The 22,847-nt window shown below is 37.8% G+C and overlaps 2 protein-coding genes across 2 annotated transcripts; both read left to right on the top strand.

The window, feature by feature from the left end:
• The first annotated feature begins 1,847 nt into the window (after positions 1-1,847).
• LOC131604337 (uncharacterized) lies at positions 1,848-8,424 on the top strand. Its single transcript, XM_058876783.1, has 2 exons — positions 1,848-2,814; positions 8,201-8,424. Exons 1-2 carry the CDS (start codon positions 1,848-1,850, stop codon positions 8,215-8,217), a joined length of 984 nt encoding a protein of 327 aa, XP_058732766.1. The 3' UTR covers positions 8,218-8,424.
• Positions 8,425-8,745: 321 nt separating this feature from the next.
• Positions 8,746-10,337, top strand: LOC131604338 (uncharacterized; the record flags this gene model as incomplete). Its single annotated transcript, XM_058876784.1, has 2 exons — positions 8,746-8,981; positions 9,059-10,337. Coding segments are annotated over exons 1-2 (1,515 nt in total), but the record flags the coding sequence as incomplete, so codon positions are not given.
• Positions 10,338-22,847: the final 12,510 nt, after the last annotated feature.

Below are 22,847 nucleotides of genomic sequence, written 5' to 3' on the forward strand. Positions count from 1 at the left end.
TTGCTGTTGTTGTGCATTGAAATTTGAATATTTATACCAATGGCGTTTATGCTTTCGTGAGCTTTTTCTTTCATATATATATTTCACTACGTGTTGTTCATATATGGTGTTGCTATTCTCCAACGTACCCTGTTTATTACCATGTCACTTACTGCTACTTAAGAATGAAATATCATGGTATTCACTTCTACTCCATGAAATTGCATGATGTCATAAAATGGAAATGGAACACCCCCTTAAGCTATGATGCTTCGTTTCATGCTACAGCACATTGAGTGCTACTCTTTTATTTTCTTTCCTGTTTTCAATATATATGCCCTGTTAGATAATATATAATGGAAAATGAAATTGAAGTGAATTGAATTAGTATAGTGTAAGATTAATTAGTTGAATTAATTTCAATAAGTTTAATTGATTGAAATAAATTTGGAATTGGATCAATTATTTGCCGATAAATTACGCTATCTTGAGAATTTGTTTGTAATTGAATGTTTGAGTTGAGAACAAAATATTATTAAGTCAATAATGTTTTTTTTTTATAATTAACGATATCTAATTGGTTAGATGTTAATTTGGAAGTTGTTTGGCTTACTTGGTATATTGACATATTGCGATTATTTTGAGAATTTACCGAAAATTGTGATTTTGCTTTGGATGCTTTTGTCGCGGTTAATAGTTTGATTTTTCAATATGATTATTTTGTGTGTTCTTATGTGAATAGCCTCATAGTATGAATTATAGCAAATTTTGATATTGTGTATATAACGCTATGAATTGCTAAGATTGTGTTGTGAGCCTTTGGCTAAAGTTGAACGGTGTGATTGTTGATATGTGACCGTTGTTGTATTATTGTTATTTCGTTGTCGAATCGTGGTCGTTGTATGTTGCCGCATAGCATAACATAACATAAAGTTGAACAGTGTGATGTTGATATGTGACCGTGTTGAAGGCTTTGCCTTATGCCTAGGAATTACTTGCAATGTTCTAAGTTGGGAGTTTTACTCAAATGGTACCACATGCATATGCATAGTTGAGTCGCATTCGAATCTTTGTTAGTTGTTGTTGGTTGAAGTTGTTGTCTATGCATTGTGATGCTTATGTGTTGGTTTGTTGAAGATGTCGATGTGTTGATATCAAGACTATTCTTTAATGATGTTCTTTGTGTTGTTTATGTTGATGTTGTGTGAAACGGTGATTCATTTATATTCCTTACCTAATATATGATTTATCATAATCCTATTTATATAGTTTGATATCTCACCCTTTCTGTTTGAATGTTGCCTCCACGTGGGTAACGTGCAGGTAATCCAGATGAGTAGCTGTTTCCGCTTATAGTCGAGTTTTGGGTGTCATTGCTCTGATACGTAGCACTCGGGGGGAAATGAACACTTGCTTGATGTTGTTATTTGCTTATTGAACCTTATGATGTATTTGAGGATTTGTTTGTATTGTTTCTTTTTATGATTCAAAAGATGTTATGTCTTAATTGTTGAATCATTGTGAATCTGTTGCATGTTGAATCTAAGTTTGGGTTATGCTTTGAATACTATGATATTCAAAAGTAGAGGTATATGTTATGAGTTTTGTTCACTCCAACCCTGATAGTGTTATGTATTAGTTTAAAAAGCATGACAGGTTTATGTTTATGTTGAATGTGTGACATCCTGATTCTGTTGAGAATTTTTATACTCTGATTTTTCCGCATAAATGTTTGGGGTAGATTTGGGGTGTTACATTAGTGGTATCAGAGCAGGTCGGTCTTGTCCGGCCAAGTGTCGAGTCGTAGTGTAGTCTAACAATCGTGTATTGTTGTTTGTGCTAAATTGTTTTTGTGTTGTAGTGACGCTATGGCTGGGATGGCTCAGGCTATGCAGAACCAACCGAATGCTGACGAGAATGCTGGATCTCGTAGTTTGGCCACTTTCCAAAGGGAGAATCCGCCGGTGTTCAAGGGTACGCATGACCCTGATGGTGCTCTTGATTGGTTGAAGGAGCTCGAGCGAATCTTCCGTGTTATGGATTGTACTCCTGCACAGAAGGTTAGATATGGCACTCATATGCTGGCTAAGGAAGCTGACGATTGGTGGTTGGAGACGCTTGCTAGGTTGGAGTTTTCAGGTGAGGAAGTCACTTGGAATGTGTTCCGTAGGGAATTTCTGAGGAAGTACTATCCTGAAGATGTTCGGGGTAAGAAAGAGATAGAATTCCTAGAGTTGACGCAAGGGAACAAGTCCGTGACCGAGTATGCTGCCAAGTTCACTGAGTTGATTAAGTTCTATCCTCACTTTGATGGCGAAGGTGCTGAATTTTCTAAGTGCATCAAGTTTCAGAATGGGTTACGCTCGGATATCAAGAAGGCTGTTGGGTACCAAAAGATCCGTTTGTTTTCTGATTTGGTTGACAGTTGTAGGATCTTTGAGGAAGATAGTAATGCTCATCACAAGATGGTTAGTGATAGAAGGGGCAAGAATCAACAAAGCCGTGGGAAACCGTATGATGCTGGTAAAGGGAAACAAAGAGTTACTCATGGTCAGAGGTCTAGTGGGGGAGATGCTCCTGCTAGGATTGTATGCTTCAAGTGTGGTCAACCTGGTCATAAGAGCAATGCTTGTACTGCAGATGCGAGGAAGTGTTTCAGATGTGGTAAGATGGGACATGCAATGTCTGATTGTAAGCATAAGGACATGGTATGTTTCACGTGTGACGAAGAGGGACACATTGGTAGCCAGTGTCCAAAGAAGAAGGCACAATCCGGTGGAAAGGTGTTTGCTTTAGCTGGGACTCCTACAGCTAGTGGAGACCGACTCATCAGAGGTATATGTTTCATTAATAGTACTCCTTTAATCACTATTATTGATACTGGTGCTACTCATTGTTTTATTGCTTCTGATTGTGTTGAAAGATTGGGTCTTATGTTGTCTTCCATGAATGGAGAGATGGTTGTCGATCTTCCAGCTAAGGGATCGGTGACTACTTCTTTGATGTGTTCAAAGTGTCCTTTGTCGATCTTCGACAAAGACTTTGTTGTTGACTTGATTTGTTTGCCGTTAAGTGGATTAGATGTAATCTTGGGTATGAATTGGTTAGAGTATAACTATATTCATATCAACTGTTTTAACAAGTCCTTGAGGTTTTCTTCTCCCGAGGAAGAAGGAGTTGGTTTGTTGACTGGTAAGCAGTTGAGGCAATTGATGCAAGACGAAGCACAAATGTTCTCATTGATGGCGTCATTGTCTTTTGAGAATCAAGTTAGAATTGACGTGTTAAAGGTGGTGCGAGAATTTCCTGATGTGTTTCCTGATGAAATTCCTGATGTACCTCCAGAAAGAGAAGTTGAGTTTGCGATTGATCTTGTACCTGGTACCAGACCTGTTTCTATGGCACCGTACAGGATGTCTGCATCTGAGTTGTCTGAATTGAAGAAGCAATTAGAAGAGTTGCTTGAGAAAAAGTTTGTAAGACCAAGTGTATCGCCGTGGGGAGCACCCGTGTTGTTAGTAAAGAAGAAAGATGGGAGTATGAGACTTTGTGTTGATTATCGGCAGTTGAATAAAGTGACGATCAAGAAGAAGTATCCGCTTCCAAGAATTGATGACTTGATGGATCAATTGGTGGGTGCTAGTGTGTTTTCTAAAATTGATTTGAGGTCCGGATATCACCAGATTAGAGTAAAAGAAGATGATATTCAGAAGACCGCGTTCAGGACTCGGTATGGACACTACGAGTATTCGGTGATGCCCTTCGGTGTTACTAATGCGCCGGGAGTGTTCATGGAGTACATGAACCGTATTTTTCATACTTACTTGGATCGGTTTGTAGTGGTATTCATTGATGACATTTTGATTTACTCTAAATCTGAAGAAGAGCATGAAGAGCATCTGAGGATTGTGTTGCAAGTTCTGAAAGAGAAGCAGTTGTATGCCAAGTTGTCTAAGTGTGAATTCTGGTTGCATGAAGTTAGTTTCCTTGGTCATGTCATTTCTGGTCATGGCATTGCCGTGGATCCTTCTAAAGTTGATGTTGTGTTACAATGGGAAGCTCCGAAGTCAGCTACTGAGATTAGAAGCTTCTTGGGTTTAGCCGGTTACTATAGACGATTTATCGAGGGATTTTCTAAATTGGCACTTCCGTTGACAAGATTGACTTGCAAGGGAAAAGCTTTTGTGTGGGATATTCGATGCGAAGAAAGTTTCAATGAGTTGAAGAAGAGGTTGACGTCGGCTCCAGTTTTGACTTTGCCTAATCCGGGAGAGCCTTTTGTTGTGTACTGTGATGCTTGTCTGATGGGGTTAGGTGGTGTGCTTATGCAGAATGGTAAAGTGGTGGCTTATGCGTCTAGACAGTTGAGAACTCATGAAAAGAATTATCCTACGCATGATCTAGAGTTGGCTGCAGTGGTCTTTGTGTTGAAAATTTGCAGACATTATCTTTATGGTTCTAGATTTGAAGTGTTTAGTGACCATAAGAGTTTGAAGTACCTTTTTGATCAGAAAGAGTTGAATATGAGGCAGCGAAGGTGGTTAGAATTATTGAAGGATTATGATTTCGGTTTGAATTATCATCCCGGAAAAGCTAATGTTGTGGCCGATGCTTTAAGCCGAAAGACCTTGCATATGTCGGCTATGATGGCTAAGGAGTTGGAGTTGATTGAGCAGTTTCGAGATTTGAGCTTAGTTTGTGAAGTGACACCACATAGTGTTATGTTGGGAATGTTAAAGATTAACAATGACTTTCTCTACAATATCAAAGAGGCTCAGAAGCTAGATGTGAAGTTGGTGGATTTGATGGTAGGAACCGATCGACTTGAGAAGGATGATTTCAAGTTAGATGCGCATGGTGTGTTGAGATTCCGAGATCGTATTTGTATTCCTGATGATGAAGAGATTAAGAAAGTGATTCTTGAAGAGAGTCATAGAAGCAGTTTGAGTATTCATCCAGGAGCTACAAAGATGTATCAAGATTTGAAGAGTTTGTTTTGGTGGCCTGGTATGAAACGTGATGTGGCACAGTTTGTGTATGCTTGTTTGACTTGTCAAAAGTCAAAGATTGAGCATCAAAAGCCTGCAGGGTTGATGCAACCGTTAGAAGTTCCAGAATGGAAATGGGATAGCATTTCAATGGACTTTGTAACAGGATTACCTAATACCTTGAGAGGATTTGATTCGATTTGGGTGATTGTTGATAGGCTTACGAAGTCGGCACACTTTATACCTATTAATATCACATTCCCGATTGCGAAGTTAGCAGAGATATATGTCAGGGTGATTGTAAAGTTGCATGGTGTTCCTTTGTGTATTGTGTCGGATAGAGATCCGAGATTTACTTCCGATTTCTGGAAGAGTTTGCAAGAGGCGTTGGGTTCTAAGTTGAGGTTGAGTACGGCGTATCATCCACAAACTGATGGTCAGACCGAGAGGACTATTCAGTCATTAGAGGATTTGTTGAGAGCGTGTGTTCTTGAACAAGGAGGTTCGTGGGATACTTATCTTCCGTTGATTGAGTTCACTTACAATAACAGTTACCATTCTAGTATTGGGATGACACCTTTTGAGGCGTTGTATGGTAGGAGGTGTAGGACTCCGTTGTGTTGGCATGAATCGGGTGAGAGTGTGGTACTTGGACCCGAGATTGTTAGGGAGACTACTGAGAAAGTGAAGCTTATTCGAGATAAGATGAAAGCTTCTCAAAGTAGGCAGAAAAGTTACCATGACAAGAGAAGGAAAGATTTGGAATTCCAAGCTGGTGATCATGTATTTTTGAGGGTCACACCTGTGACTGGTGTTGGGCGAGCTCTGAAGTCTAAAAAGCTCACTCCTCGTTTTATTGGTCCGTATCAAATATCAGATCGAGTTGGGAGAGTTGCTTACCGTGTGGCGTTACCGCCAAATCTTGCTAATTTGCACGATGTGTTTCATGTGTCACAACTCCGAAAGTATGTTTCCGATCCGTCTCATGTGATTCAGATGGACGATGTGCAAGTGCGTGATAATCTCACAGTGGAGACGATGCCTGTGCGAATTGTGGATCGTGAGATGAAGATTCTAAGAGGTAAAGAGATTACTTTGGTGAAAGTTGTCTGGTTAGGAGCTGCTGGTGAAAGCTTGACATGGGAATTAGAGAGCAAGATGCGAGATTCCTATCCCGAGTTATTTGAATCACGTAAATTTCTATTTTCGAGGACGAAAATATTCTAGTGGGGGAGAGTTGTAACGCCCGGAAAAATAATTATTTGCTTAATTTAGACATTTATGATGTTTTCTGAAATTTTTGCGTTTTGGGGCGATTTAGTCGGTATTAGTTCGGGATAGCGGATCGACATTTAATCGATAATTTTAATATTTTTAGTATTAGAAATATTTATGAACTAATATTTAGCATTTTGGGAATTTTCTGAGTAATTAAGTTTAGACCGGAAATATGAGACACTGAGTAATAAGTCGGTATATTAAAATAGTCGGATTTTATTTTAATGAATTTTTAGTGGAAATATTATTTTTATATTAAGTGTGGAAATAATATTGGGCTTAATTAATGACATCTCTAAGTATTAAGGGGGTATATTTTGTTAGGCCCATTTGTGTATTTAATATTAACATAGTTTATTTTTTTTAAAATAGAAGTAGAAGAGAGGTAGAGAGATAGTGTGGTCTGAAAAAGAAAAAGAAGAGGAAACCGAGGGAGAGAAAGAAAAGGGGGTTAGGGTTTGAAGAGGAGACCCAAAGTGTTGCTCTAAAGTGTCATTTTCTCCAAATTTTTCCATTGAAACTTCTTAGAGCTGCACTCAATCCAAGGTAAGGGGGGATTCTTACTACCTAAATGGGAATATGATGAATTTTATGTGGGTTTAGGGTATAGATTTTCATTGTGTTGTGTTAATTTTATTTTCTGCTACTGTTGAAATTGCTGTTGTTGTGCATTGAAATTTGAATATTTATACCAATGGCGTTTATGCTTTCGTGAGCTTTTTCTTTCATATATATATTTCACTATGTGCTGTTCATATATGGTGTTGCTATTTTCCAACGTACCCTGTTTATTACCATGTCACTTACTGCTACTTAAGAATGAAATATCATGGTATTCACTTCTACTCCATGAAATTGCATGATGTCATAAAATGGAAATGGAACACCCCCTTAAGCTATGATGCTTCGTTTCATGCTACAGCACATTGAGTGCTACTCTTTTATTTTCTTTCCTGTTTTCAATATATATGCCCTGTTAGATAATATATAATGGAAAATGAAATTGAAGTGAATTGAATTAGTATAGTGTAAGATTAATTAGTTGAATTAATTTCAATAAGTTTAATTGATTGAAATAAATTTGGAATTGGATCAATTATTTGCCGATAAATTACGCTATCTTGAGAATTTGTTTGTAATTGAATGTTTGAGTTGAGAACAAAATATTATTAAGTCAATAATGTTTTTTTTATAATTAACGATATCTAATTGGTTAGATGTTAATTTGGAAGTTGTTTGGCTTACTTGGTATATTGACATATTGCGATTATTTTGAGAATTTACCGAAAATTGTGATTTTGCTTTGGATGCTTTTGTCGCGGTTAATAGTTTGATTTTTCAATATGATTATTTTGTGTGTTCTTATGTGAATAGCCTCATAGTATGAATTATAGCAAATTTTGATATTGTGTATATAACGCTATGAATTGCTAAGATTGTGTTGTGAGCCTTTGGCTAAAGTTGAACGGTGTGATTGTTGATATGTGACCGTTGTTGTATTATTGTTATTTCGTTGTCGAATCGTGGTCGTTGTATGTTGCCGCATAGCATAACATAACATAAAGTTGAACGGTGTGATGTTGATATGTGACCGTGTTGAAGGCTTTGCCTTATGCCTCGGAATTACTGGCAATGTTCTAAGTTGGGAGTTTTACTCCAATGGTACCACATGCATATGCATAGTTGAGTCGCATTCGAATCTTTGTTAGTTGTTGTTGGTTGAAGTTGTTGTCTATGCATTGTGATGCTTATGTGTTGGTTTGTTGAAGATGTCGATGTGTTGATATCAAGACTATTCTTTAATGATGTTCTTTGTGTTGTTTATGTTGATGTTGTGTGAAACGGTGATTCATTTATATTCCTTACCTAATATATGATTTATCATAATCCTATTTATATAGTTTGATATCTCACCCTTTCTGTTTGAATGTTGCCTCCACGTGGGTAACGTGCAGGTAATCCAGATGAGTAGCTGTTTCCGCTTATAGTCGAGTTTTGGGTGTCATTGCTCTGATACGTAGCACTCGGGGGGAAATGAACACTTGCTTGATGTTGTTATTTGCTTATTGAACCTTATGATGTATTTGAGGATTTGTTTGTATTGTTTCTTTTTATGATTCAAAAGATGTTATGTCTTAATTGTTGAATCATTGTGAATCTGTTGCATGTTGAATCTAAGTTTGGGTTATGCTTTGAATACTATGATATTCAAAAGTAGAGGTATATGTTATGAGTTTTGTTCACTCCAACCCTGATAGTGTTATGTATTAGTTTAAAAAGCATGACAGGTTTATGTTTATGTTGAATGTGTGACATCCTGATTCTGTTGAGAATTTTTATACTCTGATTTTTCCGCATAAATGTTTGGGGTAGATTTGGGGTGTTACATTAGTGGTATCAGAGCAGGTCGGTCTTGTCCGGCCAAGTGTCGAGTCGTAGCGTAGTCTAACAATCGTGTATTGTTGTTTGTGCTAAATTGTTTTTGTGTTGTAGTGACGCTATGGCTGGGATGGCTCAGGCTATGCAGAACCAACCGAATGCTGACGAGAATGCTGGATCTCGTAGTTTGGCCACTTTCCAAAGGGAGAATCCGCCGGTGTTCAAGGGTACGCATGACCCTGATGGTGCTCTTGATTGGTTGAAGGAGCTTGAGCGAATCTTCCGTGTTATGGATTGTACTCCTGCACAGAAGGTTAGATATGGCACTCATATGCTGGCTAAGGAAGCTGACGATTGGTGGTTGGGACGCTTGCTAGGTTGGAGTTTTCAGGTGAGGAAGTCACTTGGAATGTGTTCCGTAGGGAATTTCTGAGGAAGTACTATCCTGAAGATGTTCGGGGTAAGAAAGAGATTGAATTCCTAGAGTTGACGCAAGGGAACAAGTCCGTGACCGAGTATGCTGCCAAGTTCACTGAGTTGATTAAGTTCTATCCTCACTTTGATGGCGAAGGTGCTGAATTTTCTAAGTGCATCAAGTTTCAGAATGGGTTACGCTCGGATATCAAGAAGGCTGTTGGGTACCAAAAGATCCGTTTGTTTTCTGATTTGGTTGACAGTTGTAGGATCTTTGAGGAAGATAGTAATGCTCATCACAAGATGGTTAGTGATAGAAGGGGCAAGAATCAACAAAGCCGTGGGAAACCGTATGATGCTGGTAAAGGGAAACAAAGAGTTACTCATGGTCAGAGGTCTAGTGGGGGAGATGCTCCTGCTAGGATTGTATGCTTCAAGTGTGGTCAACCTGGTCATAAGAGCAATGCTTGTACTGCTGATGCGAGGAAGTGTTTCAGATGTGGTAAGATGGGACATGCAATGTCTGATTGTAAGCATAAGGACATGGTATGTTTCACGTGTGACGAAGAGGGACACATTGGTAGCCAGTGTCCAAAGAAGAAGGCACAATCCGGTGGAAAGGTGTTTGCTTTAGCTGGGACTCCTACAGCTAGTGGAGACCGACTCATTAGAGGTATATGTTTCATTAATAGTACTCCTTTAATCACTATTATTGATACTGGTGCTACTCATTGTTTTATTGCTTCTGATTGTGTTGAAAGATTGGGTCTTATGTTGTCTTCCATGAATGGAGAGATGGTTGTCGATCTTCCAGCTAAGGGATCGGTGACTACTTCTTTGATGTGTTCAAAGTGTCCTTTGTCGATCTTCGACAAAGACTTTGTTGTTGACTTGATTTGTTTGCCGTTAAGTGGATTAGATGTAATCTTGGGTATGAATTGGTTAGAGTATAACTATGTTCATATCAACTGTTTTAACAAGTCCTTGAGGTTTTCTTCTCCCGAGGAAGAAGGAGTTGGTTTGTTGACTGGTAAGCAGTTGAGGCAATTGATGCAAGACGAAGCACAAATGTTCTCATTGATGGCGTCATTGTCTTTTGAGAATCAAGTTAGAATTGACGTGTTAAAGGTGGTGCGAGAATTTCCTGATGTGTTTCCTGATGAAATTCCTGATGTACCTCCAGAAAGAGAAGTTGAGTTTGCGATTGATCTTGTACCTGGTACCAGACCTGTTTCTATGGCACCGTACAGGATGTCTGCATCTGATTTGTCTGAATTGAAGAAGCAATTAGAAGAGTTGCTTGAGAAAAAGTTTGTAAGACCAAGTGTATCGCCGTGGGGAGCACCCGTGTTGTTAGTAAAGAAGAAAGATGGGAGTATGAGACTTTGTGTTGATTATCGGCAGTTGAATAAAGTGACGATCAAGAAGAAGTATCCGCTTCCAAGAATTGATGACTTGATGGATCAATTGGTGGGTGCTAGTGTGTTTTCTAAAATTGATTTGAGGTCCGGATATCACCAGATTAGAGTAAAAGAAGATGATATTCAGAAGACCGCGTTCAGGACTCGGTATGGACACTACGAGTATTCGGTGATGCCCTTCGGTGTTACTAATGCGCCGGGAGTGTTCATGGAGTACATGAACCGTATTTTTCATACTTACTTGGATCGGTTTGTAGTGGTATTCATTGATGACATTTTGATTTACTCTAAATCTGAAGAAGAGCATGAAGAGCATCTGAGGATTGTGTTGCAAGTTCTGAAAGAGAAGCAGTTGTATGCCAAGTTGTCTAAGTGTGAATTCTGGTTGCATGAAGTTAGTTTCCTTGGTCATGTCATTTCTGGTCATGGCATTGTCGTGGATCCTTCTAAAGTTGATGCTGTGTTACAATGGGAAGCTCCGAAGTCAGCTACTGAGATTAGAAGCTTCTTGGGTTTAGCCGGTTACTATAGACGGTTTATCGAGGGATTTTCTAAATTGGCACTTCCGTTGACAAGATTGACTTGCAAGGGAAAAGCTTTTGTGTGGGATATTCGATGCGAAGAAAGTTTCAATGAGTTGAAGAAGAGGTTGACGTCGGCTCCGGTTTTGACTTTGCCTAATCCGGGAGAGCCTTTTGTTGTGTACTGTGATGCTTGTCTGATGGGGTTAGGTGGTGTGCTTATGCAGAATGGTAAAGTGGTGGCTTATGCGTCTAGACAGTTGGGAACTCATGAAAAGAATTATCCTACGCATGATCTAGAGTTGGCTGCAGTGGTCTTTGTGTTGAAAATTTGGAGACATTATCTTTATGGTTCTAGATTTGAAGTGTTTAGTGACCATAAGAGTTTGAAGTACCTTTTTGATCAGAAAGAGTTGAATATGAGGCAGCGAAGGTGGTTAGAATTATTGAAGGATTATGATTTCGGTTTGAATTATCATCCCGGAAAAGCTAATGTTGTGGCCGATGCTTTAAGCCGAAAGACCTTGCATATGTCGGCTATGATGGCTAAGGAGTTGGAGTTGATTGAGCAGTTTCGAGATTTGAGCTTAGTTTGTGAAGTGACACCACATAGTGTTATGTTGGGAATGTTAAAGATTAACAATGACTTTCTCTACAATATCAAAGAGGCTCAGAAGCTAGATGTGAAGTTGGTGGATTTGATGGTAGGAACCGATCGACTTGAGAAGGATGATTTCAAGTTAGATGCGCATGGTGTGTTGAGATTCCGAGATCGTATTTGTATTCCTGATGATGAAGAGATTAAGAAAGTGATTCTTGAAGAGAGTCATAGAAGCAGTTTGAGTATTCATCCAGGAGCTACAAAGATGTATCAAGATTAGAAGAGTTTGTTTTGGTGGCCTGGTATGAAACGTGATGTGGCACAATTTGTGTATGCTTGTTTGACTTGTCAGAAGTCAAAGATTGAGCATCAAAAGCCTGCAGGGTTGATGCAACCGTTAGAAGTTCCAGAATGGAAATGGGATAGCATTTCAATGGACTTTGTAACAGGATTACCTAATACCTTGAGAGGATTTGATTCGATTTGGGTGATTGTTGATAGGCTTACGAAGTCGGCACACTTTATACCTATTAATATCACATTCCTGATTGCGAAGTTAGCAGAGATATATGTCAGGGTGATTGTAAAGTTGCATGGTGTTCCTTTGTGTATTGTGTCGGATAGAGATCCGAGATTTACTTCCGATTTCTGGAAGAGTTTGCAAGAGGCGTTGGGTTCTAAGTTGAGGTTGAGTACGGCGTATCATCCACAAACTGATGGTCAGACCGAGAGGACTATTCAGTCATTAGAGGATTTGTTGAGAGCGTGTGTTCTTGAACAAGGAGGTTCGTGGGATACTTATCTTCCGTTGATTGAGTTCACTTACAATAACAGTTACCATTCTAGTTGAAAGTACTTGTTTATTGTCTTATTGGCATCCATGCTTGGCTAAAACATAAAAGAAGCTGAATGTAATACATTGTACTCTTGCATATATTAATAAGTTCAAAACAGGTACTGAAGCAAGATGTTACAAGTAATGTCATGACATCAACCATGACATCGCGCCTGCAGAACTAAGGAAGAAAGGCTCAGTTTGGTTTTAAAGATACAAAGCCTTATGGAATCCTATGTGGCGCAGTTTTAAAGGTCAAAGAATCAAGTCAGAATATTGAAGAATCAAATCTGAAGATTGAAGATTCAACTGTTACTAATTTAGGAGATAAATTAGGTAACTTATGATTAAAAGACCTTGCTTGTAGCAGAAGAAATCTGCTGATTTGTAACAGCAAGGAGTGTTGTGATTTCAAGCCCAAGTCCAACTAGAATTAGGTTATATATAGGATTCTTTGTAACCTTGTAAACCTAACGATCATAATGTAGACATTAGGGTTTGTTGTATAAGTGAACCTCCCGGATTGTGGGAAGGTCACCATTGTCCATCTCAAAGCCCGTAGGCAGGAGATGTGTTGTTATTCTCGAAACTGTTAAGTAAGAGAATTATTGTTCTCACTCTAAGCCATTAGGTATGAGTTGAGTATTGTTCTTGAAGGAAGCTTTTAAGCAACTTCAAGATAGTTCTAAGGTGGGAGTATTACGGCTCTTAGTCTTAGGATAATTGTGCTGGAAGTGTAACTTCTATTTGAAGAATAACTGGTACAGTATTGATCTAGGAAGAGAGATGGTGATATCTCGTATCTAAGTGTGGTATCTTAGATAGAAGGATCATTGGGTAGTTATTAGGTATACTGTGGCAGTTGCCTGCAAACCTGAGGTTGTTTGTAAGAAAATAATACTACTGATAGTGGACTTCTCTCCTGGCTTGGTATGCCCCCAGATGTAGGTTGTTTGAACCGAACTGGGTGAACAATTCTGAGTGTTATTTACTTTCTGCTGTGTTAATTATACGATGTCACAACATCAGGGATGACATCCGGTATTCAATTGTTAAGCAGTCTGTAACAGAACCAGTTCAGAGGTGACTCTGCATAATTCAGCGATGCAATGTTTATAATGGTTCTGTAGTTTGTATGATCTCAGATTAATCATGGTCAGAAGATAATTTAAGAGATCAGTTGTAATACCCTGCATAATATATCTGCACAGCTAGATGTCTTAACATCGTGCTTGACATCTGAGACTGTCATACCAGAATTTCAATTGGTATCAGAGCGGGCATCCTGTCTGTTTCTGGATGAGATCTTTGGGAGATACTTTCTGGTTTTATGCAAGGTAGATGATGTAATCAACAGATAGAAGAGGAAGACAACAAGTGGCAGTTGGCTTTTCTCTTGTCTTGGATTAAATTACTCTTGGGCAGAAGGGTGATAAGATTGAAGACTCAAGAAGATGTGTGTGCTCTAAGCTGGTTGATTGTGTGTGCTGAATGTTTTTGATTGTGATACAACATTAATAAAGAACCATGAAGGGAGCATGAAGTCTGAGTACTGAGAAAGATTGTGTTCAATGAGGAATTGAACAGAGGGTGCGCTCTTGAAGACATGAAGATGCGTCTTATGTCTTCCATTCATCAAAGTACAAGGAAACATGTGTTGTCCTGGATAAGGGGAAAGTATTACTGTTGTTGTGCTGATTGTGTTTCCAACATGTTGTTTTTCTTGGTGGAAGGTGAGATTACCAAGGATGTGTGTGATGTCACACCTCATGTGATAACTTGCTCTGCTTAATCTGGAAGTGAAAGCAGACAAGGTACTGAAGCTTGAAGAGCAACACTATTGTCAAAAGTGGCAGCTTTGACTTAGTGTGGATTGGAATGGGCAGATTCCAATCTGGATGGCAGTAGTGTTCTAAACTACTTTCATGTTGAAGACTTCATATGACATGAAGAGAGTTACTTGATCTTAAAATTGTAAGATCTTGGTAACTAGGTGTGTTTGACTGGTGCCAGGACCAGTTTGTTGTGTGAACATAGGGGTGTTCATATTGTTTGGTTCCTAGAAGAGAAGGATGGACCAAACTGTAGGTCTGCTAGACCAAATTGACCAGTAGATGTTGTCCAAGAAAGTAAAATTTAGAAGATTCAAGCAGGAGTGAATATTCTTGAATTGCTTTGTTCAACATTCAACACAGTAAAGACTATGATAAGGTAATATCTGTTACTATCTGATCATGAGTAGGTTTTTGGGTCTAGTGTGTAGCTTGAAGATGAAGCAAGCTATTTGTTAGGGTGAAACCGTTGTTATGCCCTATGTGTGTTGCTTACTATTATAAGATGTGGAGTAAGCAATGTGTTTTCTGTTAAAATGAGACTGTTTTCCGCTGCTTAATCTATAGATCACAGTCTAAGTTATTTCAACAGAAAGTATTTTAAGAAGATTCCTACAGCCATAATTGAAGTGTCAAAGATACTTGAGTAATCTCTCAAGTCCACTCATTTTTGACATGGTTCATTATTGCTGATGAATGACTCTTGATCAAAGCCATTCATAAAATCTGCATGCGGTTTCCTGAAAGGAGGAATAAATGTCACACTAAAAGTTGTGACATCTGTGCTGGTATGCAGCTACCAGTTGAAGAACAGATGTTCTGGTGCTAAACAAATGTAGTGTGAGTACATATGTTTGGAACCTACTCCTGACCTGGAAGAGGAGACATCTGACTATGATTGATCAGGACACGATCAATTAGTAATTCTACAACAATGTTCATACATGTGGAAATTACTTATTTTGCTCAAAGTGCCATAACTGATTTATGAAGGTATACCTTTCTATCCCTTTATATTAAAATCAAGTTGAGCCTATATCTGGTTTTTTCTTCTGATCAAAGGAACCAGATGTATATTGTGATTCATTACCATAGAACAGTTGTTGGAACTGAATACTGTGTCTTATACACAGTGAAATATGGTTATGGATTGTGAACTTCCCTAAAGTAATATTCAAAGAAGGAAGTTATGTTGAAGAATCAAGGATGTCAGATGATCCATTGAAAATCTGACTTATTCAGTGTCATGCCATTCCTAAAGTCTTTCCAGAAATCTCTTGAGGGAATCTCCTCTAGAGGTATAGACTATGGCATCCAACATCTCATAATCAGAGTGTGAGTCTGTAGTGGTATATTGAGATGCTGGCTATCTATTCCTTGATTATGCTGATAAAAGAACTCTACTATCTTCACCAAACTGTAATGAACAAGCTATTGGAGATGTTAATCAAGAATCATGAAAGATGATGTCTCATCTGATGCTATAACATCATCTCATAGTCTTCATGTGTTAAAGTTAATTTAGTGCTTTTCATTGAAGACAATCTCATGGTTATACATTCTAAGTTCTTCTACAACGAGATGCAGTAAGTGGCAGACTGTATATTGTGTAGCAAGTAACTAAAGTATTCCATATTTGGAAACTGTGGCAAGTCCAAGTGAAGGATGCTTTAAGTTCAAACATCAAAGATATCCTCTGTTTGTATAAGTAAGGGGGAGTAAAGGAGTTTGAAGATCAGCAATGACAAAGTTAATCTGCATATAATCTTCATGGAAAGTCTATCAATGACTAATCTCAAAAGCAGATGAACAATGTCATATGTGATGACAGAACATAACTCACAACATGTTTTATCCTTGAAACCAGCAAGGAACATTCATTGATTTATCAACTAAAACATGTTCTGATGGTGTGTATCACTTGTTCTGATACGGTGCATATTCCAACCATTGCACAAATTCACCTGAAGCAGAATTCTCAAATAACATCTCTTGATCAAGACATTTGTTAAAGTCTAGGTATGTTATGCATTATGCTCAGGTTTATCGAGTCTTTTGTTTCAATCTATTCTTTCTGTATTTGAGTCACTTATATTCATTGTTGAATATAAGATTAGTCCTCTGTCTAGAGTTTAGGTTATGTTTATCAATCTGTGATAAACATAGGGATTAAGGGTAGTGTTCAGATTTTGCAAAGTCTGAGGTCAATCTTTGCAGTTGTTTTTGCATAAGATCTTGTGTTTTCTTCTTGCTCTTGTTTTGAGTCTTTATTTTCTAGTCTGAATACATGTTGCTTCTTGTATTCTCTGTTGTTCAATATAGATGTGTTGTCTATTTTGAATATGTCTTGTGAGTCTATAGTCTTGAACATTGACTGTCTTGTGTTCTGAGTCATCCAACATAGAAAACTGGTTTACTATACAAGTAATTGGATGGGCCAAGTGATTTTAGTATCATAGTGTGTATCCTCTTCTGTTCCATAGAGGAAATAGAGTCAGTGAATGGAACTGTGAAGTCAAGGAGGGGTGGTCTATGGTCTATGATTCAAGAAATAAAGTGTGCTTCCCAATGTAACAGACCTGAAATGACAATGTCTGATCTGATGTCGGGACATTAAAGAATAGATTCTCCTGCATGTAATGTCATTGGTTATTCATTGAAACTGTTCTTGTCTTTAGAAACAGTCAAAAGAGGCTGGGCGGTGGTCAGTGTGTAACAGAATTCCTGCCCTCAATAAGCGCTCCACTCTATTAAAAGCCTTGACTATCGTTACTTCCTATGATTCTCCTATGGCTATAAATAAGCATATCTGCAGCAGGCTTCAGTTATCAGATCACTCAAAGATGTGTTTCCTATGTGTTTGTGTTGGGTGTGTCCAGATTTGGTATTGTGATGGGTTCCTCTATCAAAATCTAATCAGTATATCACAGGGTGGGGAAATCATGGATCTGTACCAAAGATGTTACAGAAATAACAATTACATGCATCCTCGTGTTCTGTCTTTAAGAAGGAAGACTTTAGTTGTGATTTGTGATCTGAGTTATGAACACAATTGTGATTTGTGTTCTGAGTTACAAGGGCTAGTTCTTGAAGAACTACAGTGGCAAGAATTTGTTCTCGTATCTTCTTCCTCATGTGCAGGGGGAGTTACAGGTTCTTCCACTGCATATTATGACATCGTGTTCATCTTTGTCATATTATGGCTAAAAAGGGGGAGAGAGGTTGATGCTGATTTTGCTAAGGTCAAAAGAAACAAAGGAAGATCTGAAGACAGAAGTAGAATCAGGCTGAAGATGTTATGATGTGGTCCAACCTCTGAAACCTGAAATCTGAAAGTTGAAGCAGCTGCTCTTGGAGTTTTTTTTTATGTTTTTGTTTCTAGTTTTTTTATATATATGTGTTTAGTTTTAGCCACAATAAGACAAAGGGGGAGATTGAAAGTACTTGTTTATTGTCTTATTGGCATCCATGCTTGGCTAAAACATAAAAGAAGCTGAATGTAATACATTGTACTCTTGCATATATTAATAAGTTCAAAACAGGTACTGAAGCAAGATGTTACAAGTAATGTCATGACATCAACCATGACATCGCGCCTGCAGAACTAAGGAAGAAAGGCTCAGTTTGGTTTTAAAGATACAAAGCCTTATGGAATCCTATGTGGCGCAGTTTTAAAGGTCAAAGAATCAAGTCAGAATATTGAAGAATCAAATCTGAAGATTGAAGATTCAACTGTTACTAATTTAGGAGATAAATTAGGTAACTTATGATTAAAAGACCTTGCTTGTAGCAGAAGAAATCTGCTGATTTGTAACAGCAAGGAGTGTTGTGATTTCAAGCCCAAGTCCAACTAGAATTAGGTTATATATAGGATTCTTTGTAACCTTGTAAACCTAACGATCATAATGTAGACATTAGGGTTTGTTGTATAAGTGAACCTCCCGGATTGTGGGAAGGTCACCATTGTCCATCTCAAAGCCCGTAGGCAGGAGATGTGTTGTTATTCTCGAAACTGTTAAGTAAGAGAATTATTGTTCTCACTCTAAGCCATTAGGTATGAGTTGAGTATTGTTCTTGAAGGAAGCTTTTAAGCAACTTCAAGATAGTTCTAAGGTGGGAGTATTACGGCTCTTAGTCTTAGGATAATTGTGCTGGAAGTGTAACTTCTATTTGAAGAATAACTGGTACAGTATTGATCTAGGAAGAGAGATGGTGATATCTCGTATCTAAGTGTGGTATCTTAGATAGAAGGATCATTGGGTAGTTATTAGGTATACTGTGGCAGTTGCCTGCAAACCTGAGGTTGTTTGTAAGAAAATAATACTACTGATAGTGGACTTCTCTCCTGGCTTGGTATGCCCCCAGATGTAGGTTGTTTGAACCGAACTGGGTGAACAATTCTGAGTGTTATTTACTTTCTGCTGTGTTAATTATACGATGTCACAACATCAGGGATGACATCCGGTATTCAATTGTTAAGCAGTCTGTAACAGAACCAGTTCAGAGGTGACTCTGCATAATTCAGCGATGCAATGTTTATAATGGTTCTGTAGTTTGTATGATCTCAGATTAATCATGGTCAGAAGATAATTTAAGAGATCAGTTGTAATACCCTGCATAATATATCTGCACAGCTAGATGTCTTAACATCGTGCTTGACATCTGAGACTGTCATACCAGAATTTCACTAGTATTGGGAGGACACCTTTTGAGGCGTTGTATGGTAGGAGGTGTAGGACTCCATTGTGTTGGCATGAATCGGGTGAGAGTGTGGTACTTGGACCCGAGATTGTTAGGGAGACTACTGAGAAAGTGAAGCTTATTCGAGATAAGATGAAAGCTTCTCAAAGTAGGCAGAAAAGTTACCATGACAAGAGAAGGAAAGATTTGGAATTCCAAGCTGGTGATCATGTATTTTTGAGGGTCACACCTGTGACTGGTGTTGGGCGAGCTCTGAAGTCTAAAAAGCTCACTCCTCGTTTTATTGGTCCGTATCAAATATCAGATCGAGTTGGGAGAGTTGCTTACCGTGTGGCGTTACCGCCAAATCTTGCTAATTTGCACGATGTGTTTCATGTGTCACAACTCCGAAAGTATGTTTCCGATCCGTCTCATGTGATTCAGATGGACGATGTGCAAGTGCGTGATAATCTCACAGTGGAGACGATGCCTGTGCGAATTGTGGATCGTGAGATGAAGATTCTAAGAGGTAAAGAGATTACTTTGGTGAAAGTTGTCTGGTTAGGAGCTGCTGGTGAAAGCTTGACATGGGAATTAGAGAGCAAGATGCGAGATTCCTATCCCGAGTTATTTGAATCACGTAAATTTCTATTTTCGAGGACGAAAATATTCTAGTGGGGGAGAGTTGTAACGCCCGGAAAAATAATTATTTGCTTAATTTAGACATTTATGATGTTTTCTGAAATTTTTGCGTTTTGGGGCGATTTAGTCGGTATTAGTTCGGGATAGCGGATCGACATTTAATCGATAATTTTAATATTTTTAGTATTAGAAATATTTATGAACTAATATTTAGCATTTTGGGAATTTTCTGAGTAATTAAGTTTAGACCGGAAATATGAGACACTGAGTAATAAGTCGGTATATTAAAATAGTCGGATTTTATTTTAATGAATTTTTAGTGGAAATATTATTTTTATATTAAGTGTGGAAATAATATTGGGCTTAATTAATGACATCTCTAAGTATTAAGGGGGTATATTTTGTTAGGCCCATTTGTGTATTTAATATTAACATAGTTTATTTTTTTTAAAATAGAAGTAGAAGAGAGGTAGAGAGATAGTGTGGTCTGAAAAAGAAAAAGAAGAGGAAACCGAGGGAGAGAAAGAAAAGGGGGTTAGGGTTTGAAGAGGAGACCCAAAGTGTTGCTCTAAAGTGTCATTTTCTCCAAATTTTTCCATTGAAACTTCTTAGAGCTGCACTCAATCCAAGGTAAGGGGGGATTCTTACTACCTAAATGGGAATATGATGAATTTTATGTGGGTTTAGGGTATAGATTTTCATTGTGTTGTGTTAATTTTATTTTCTGCTACTGTTGAAATTGCTGTTGTTGTGCATTGAAATTTGAATACTTATACCAATGGCGTTTATGCTTTCGTGAGCTTTTTCTTTCATATATATATTTCACTATGTGCTGTTCATATATGGTGTTGCTATTTTCCAACGTACCCTGTTTATTACCATGTCACTTACTGCTACTTAAGAATGAAATATCATGGTATTCACTTCTACTCCATGAAATTGCATGATGTCATAAAATGAAATGGAACACCCCCTTAAGCTATGATGCTTCGTTTCATGCTACAGCACATTGAGTGCTACTCTTTTATTTTCTTTCCTGTTTTCAATATATATGCCCTGTTAGATAATATATAATGGAAAATGAAATTGAAGTGAATTGAATTAGTATAGTGTAAGATTAATTAGTTGAATTAATTTCAATAAGTTTAATTGATTGAAATAAATTTGGAATTGGATCAATTATTTGCCGATAAATTACGCTATCTTGAGAATTTGTTTGTAATTGAATGTTTGAGTTGAGAACAAAATATTATTAAGTCAATAATGTTTTTTTTTATAATTAACGATATCTAATTGGTTAGATGTTAATTTGGAAGTTGTTTGGCTTACTTGGTATATTGACATATTGCGATTATTTTGAGAATTTACCGAAAATTGTGATTTTGATTTGGATGCTTTTGTCGCGGTTAATAGTTTGATTTTTCAATATGATTATTTTGTGTGTTCTTATGTGAATAGCCTCATAGTATGAATTATAGCAAATTTTGATATTGTGTATATAACGCTATGAATTGCTAAGATTGTGTTGTGAGCCTTTGGCTAAAGTTGAACGGTGTGATTGTTGATATGTGACCGTTGTTGTATTATTGTTATTTCGTTGTCGAATCGTGGTCGTTGTATGTTGCCGCATAGCATAACATAACATAAAGTTGAACGGTGTGATGTTGATATGTGACCGTGTTGAAGGCTTTGCCTTATGCCTCGGAATTACTGGCAATGTTCTAAGTTGGGAGTTTTACTCCAATGGTACCACATGCATATGCATAGTTGAGTCGCATTCGAATCTTTGTTAGTTGTTGTTGGTTGAAGTTGTTGTCTATGCATTGTGATGCTTATGTGTTGGTTTGTTGAAGATGTCGATGTGTTGATATCAAGACTATTCTTTAATGATGTTCTTTGTGTTGTTTATGTTGATGTTGTGTGAAACGGTGATTCATTTATATTCCTTACCTAATATATGATTTATTATAATCCTATTTATATAGTTTGATATCTCACCCTTTCTGTTTGAATGTTGCCTCCACGTGGGTAACGTGCAGTTAATCCAGATGAGTAGCTGTTTCCGCTTATAGTCGAGTTTTGGGTGTCATTGCTCTGATACGTAGCACTCGGGAGGAAATGAACACTTGCTTGATGTTGTTATTTGCTTATTGAACCTTATGATGTATTTGAGGATTTGTTTGTATTGTTTCTTTTTATGATTCAAAAGATGTTATGTCTTAATTGTTGAATCATTGTGAATCTGTTGCATGTTGAATCTAAGTTTGGGTTATGCTTTGAATACTATGTTATTCAAAAGTAGAGGTATATGTTATGAGTTTTGTTCACTCAAACCCTAGTAGTGTTATGTATTAGTTTAAAAAGCATTACAGGTTTATGTTTATGTTGAATGTGTGACATCCTGATTCTGTTGAGAATTTTTATACTCTGATTTTTCCGCATAAATGTTTGGGGTAGATTTGGGGTGTTACATATGAAGTCACTATAAGCATGTTAATTGATAGCATATTATAGTATCAATAATATGTTTGGAAGTGAACAACAATTACGTTACCGCTTTCTCAATATGTAGGTGTCAACTTTAGTGGCAGCCTTTAGTCAATGTGGAATGACGCCTGACTTGATAATGAACTACCTTTACGCTAAGAGAAATGTTAGCAGAAAAAAATATATAAAGTAAAGGAATAATATTAAGAGAGAACAAACGTAATTAGCCCAAATTAGAGATATCGAGTATCCCTAATTCCCTACGAATGTTGAAGTATTGCTCCGTTGCTAGAGGTTTGGTGAAGATGTCGGCTAGTTGCTTCTTGCTTTCTACATGTTCAAAGGTAACGTCTCCTTTCTCTACATGATCTCGTAGGAAGTGATGTCTTATTTCAATATGCTTGGTGCGTGAGTGTAAGACAGGATTTTTACTCAAGTTTATGGCACTTGTGTTGTCGCACATGATAGGTATACGATCAAGCTTAATACCAAAGTCAAGAAGTTGTTGCTTGAGCCATAATATTTGTGCACAGCAGCTTCCAGCAGCTACATATTCTGCCTCAGCAGTAGATAATGCAACCGATACTTGTTTCTTGCTATGCCAACTTATCAATGAATTTGAGAATAGATGACATGTTCCACTGGTGCTTTTTCTATCGGATTTGCAGCCAGCAAAATCTGAATCGGAGAATCCTACCAAATGGCACTCATTTCCCTTTGGATACCATAGGCCATATGTAGTAGTTCCACGTAAGTATCGCAGAATTCTTTTGACAGCTTTTAAGTGAGA

This window comes from Vicia villosa, linkage group LG5, assembly GCF_029867415.1.
Source record: "Vicia villosa cultivar HV-30 ecotype Madison, WI linkage group LG5, Vvil1.0, whole genome shotgun sequence".
Lineage (NCBI taxonomy): Eukaryota > Viridiplantae > Streptophyta > Magnoliopsida > Fabales > Fabaceae > Vicia > Vicia villosa.

Bases quoted from the DNA above. Each gene is read 5' to 3' on its own strand.
- LOC131604337 (XM_058876783.1), top strand. From the start codon at position 1,848: ATGGCTGGGATGGCTCAGGCTATGCAGAACCAACCGAATGCTGACGAG.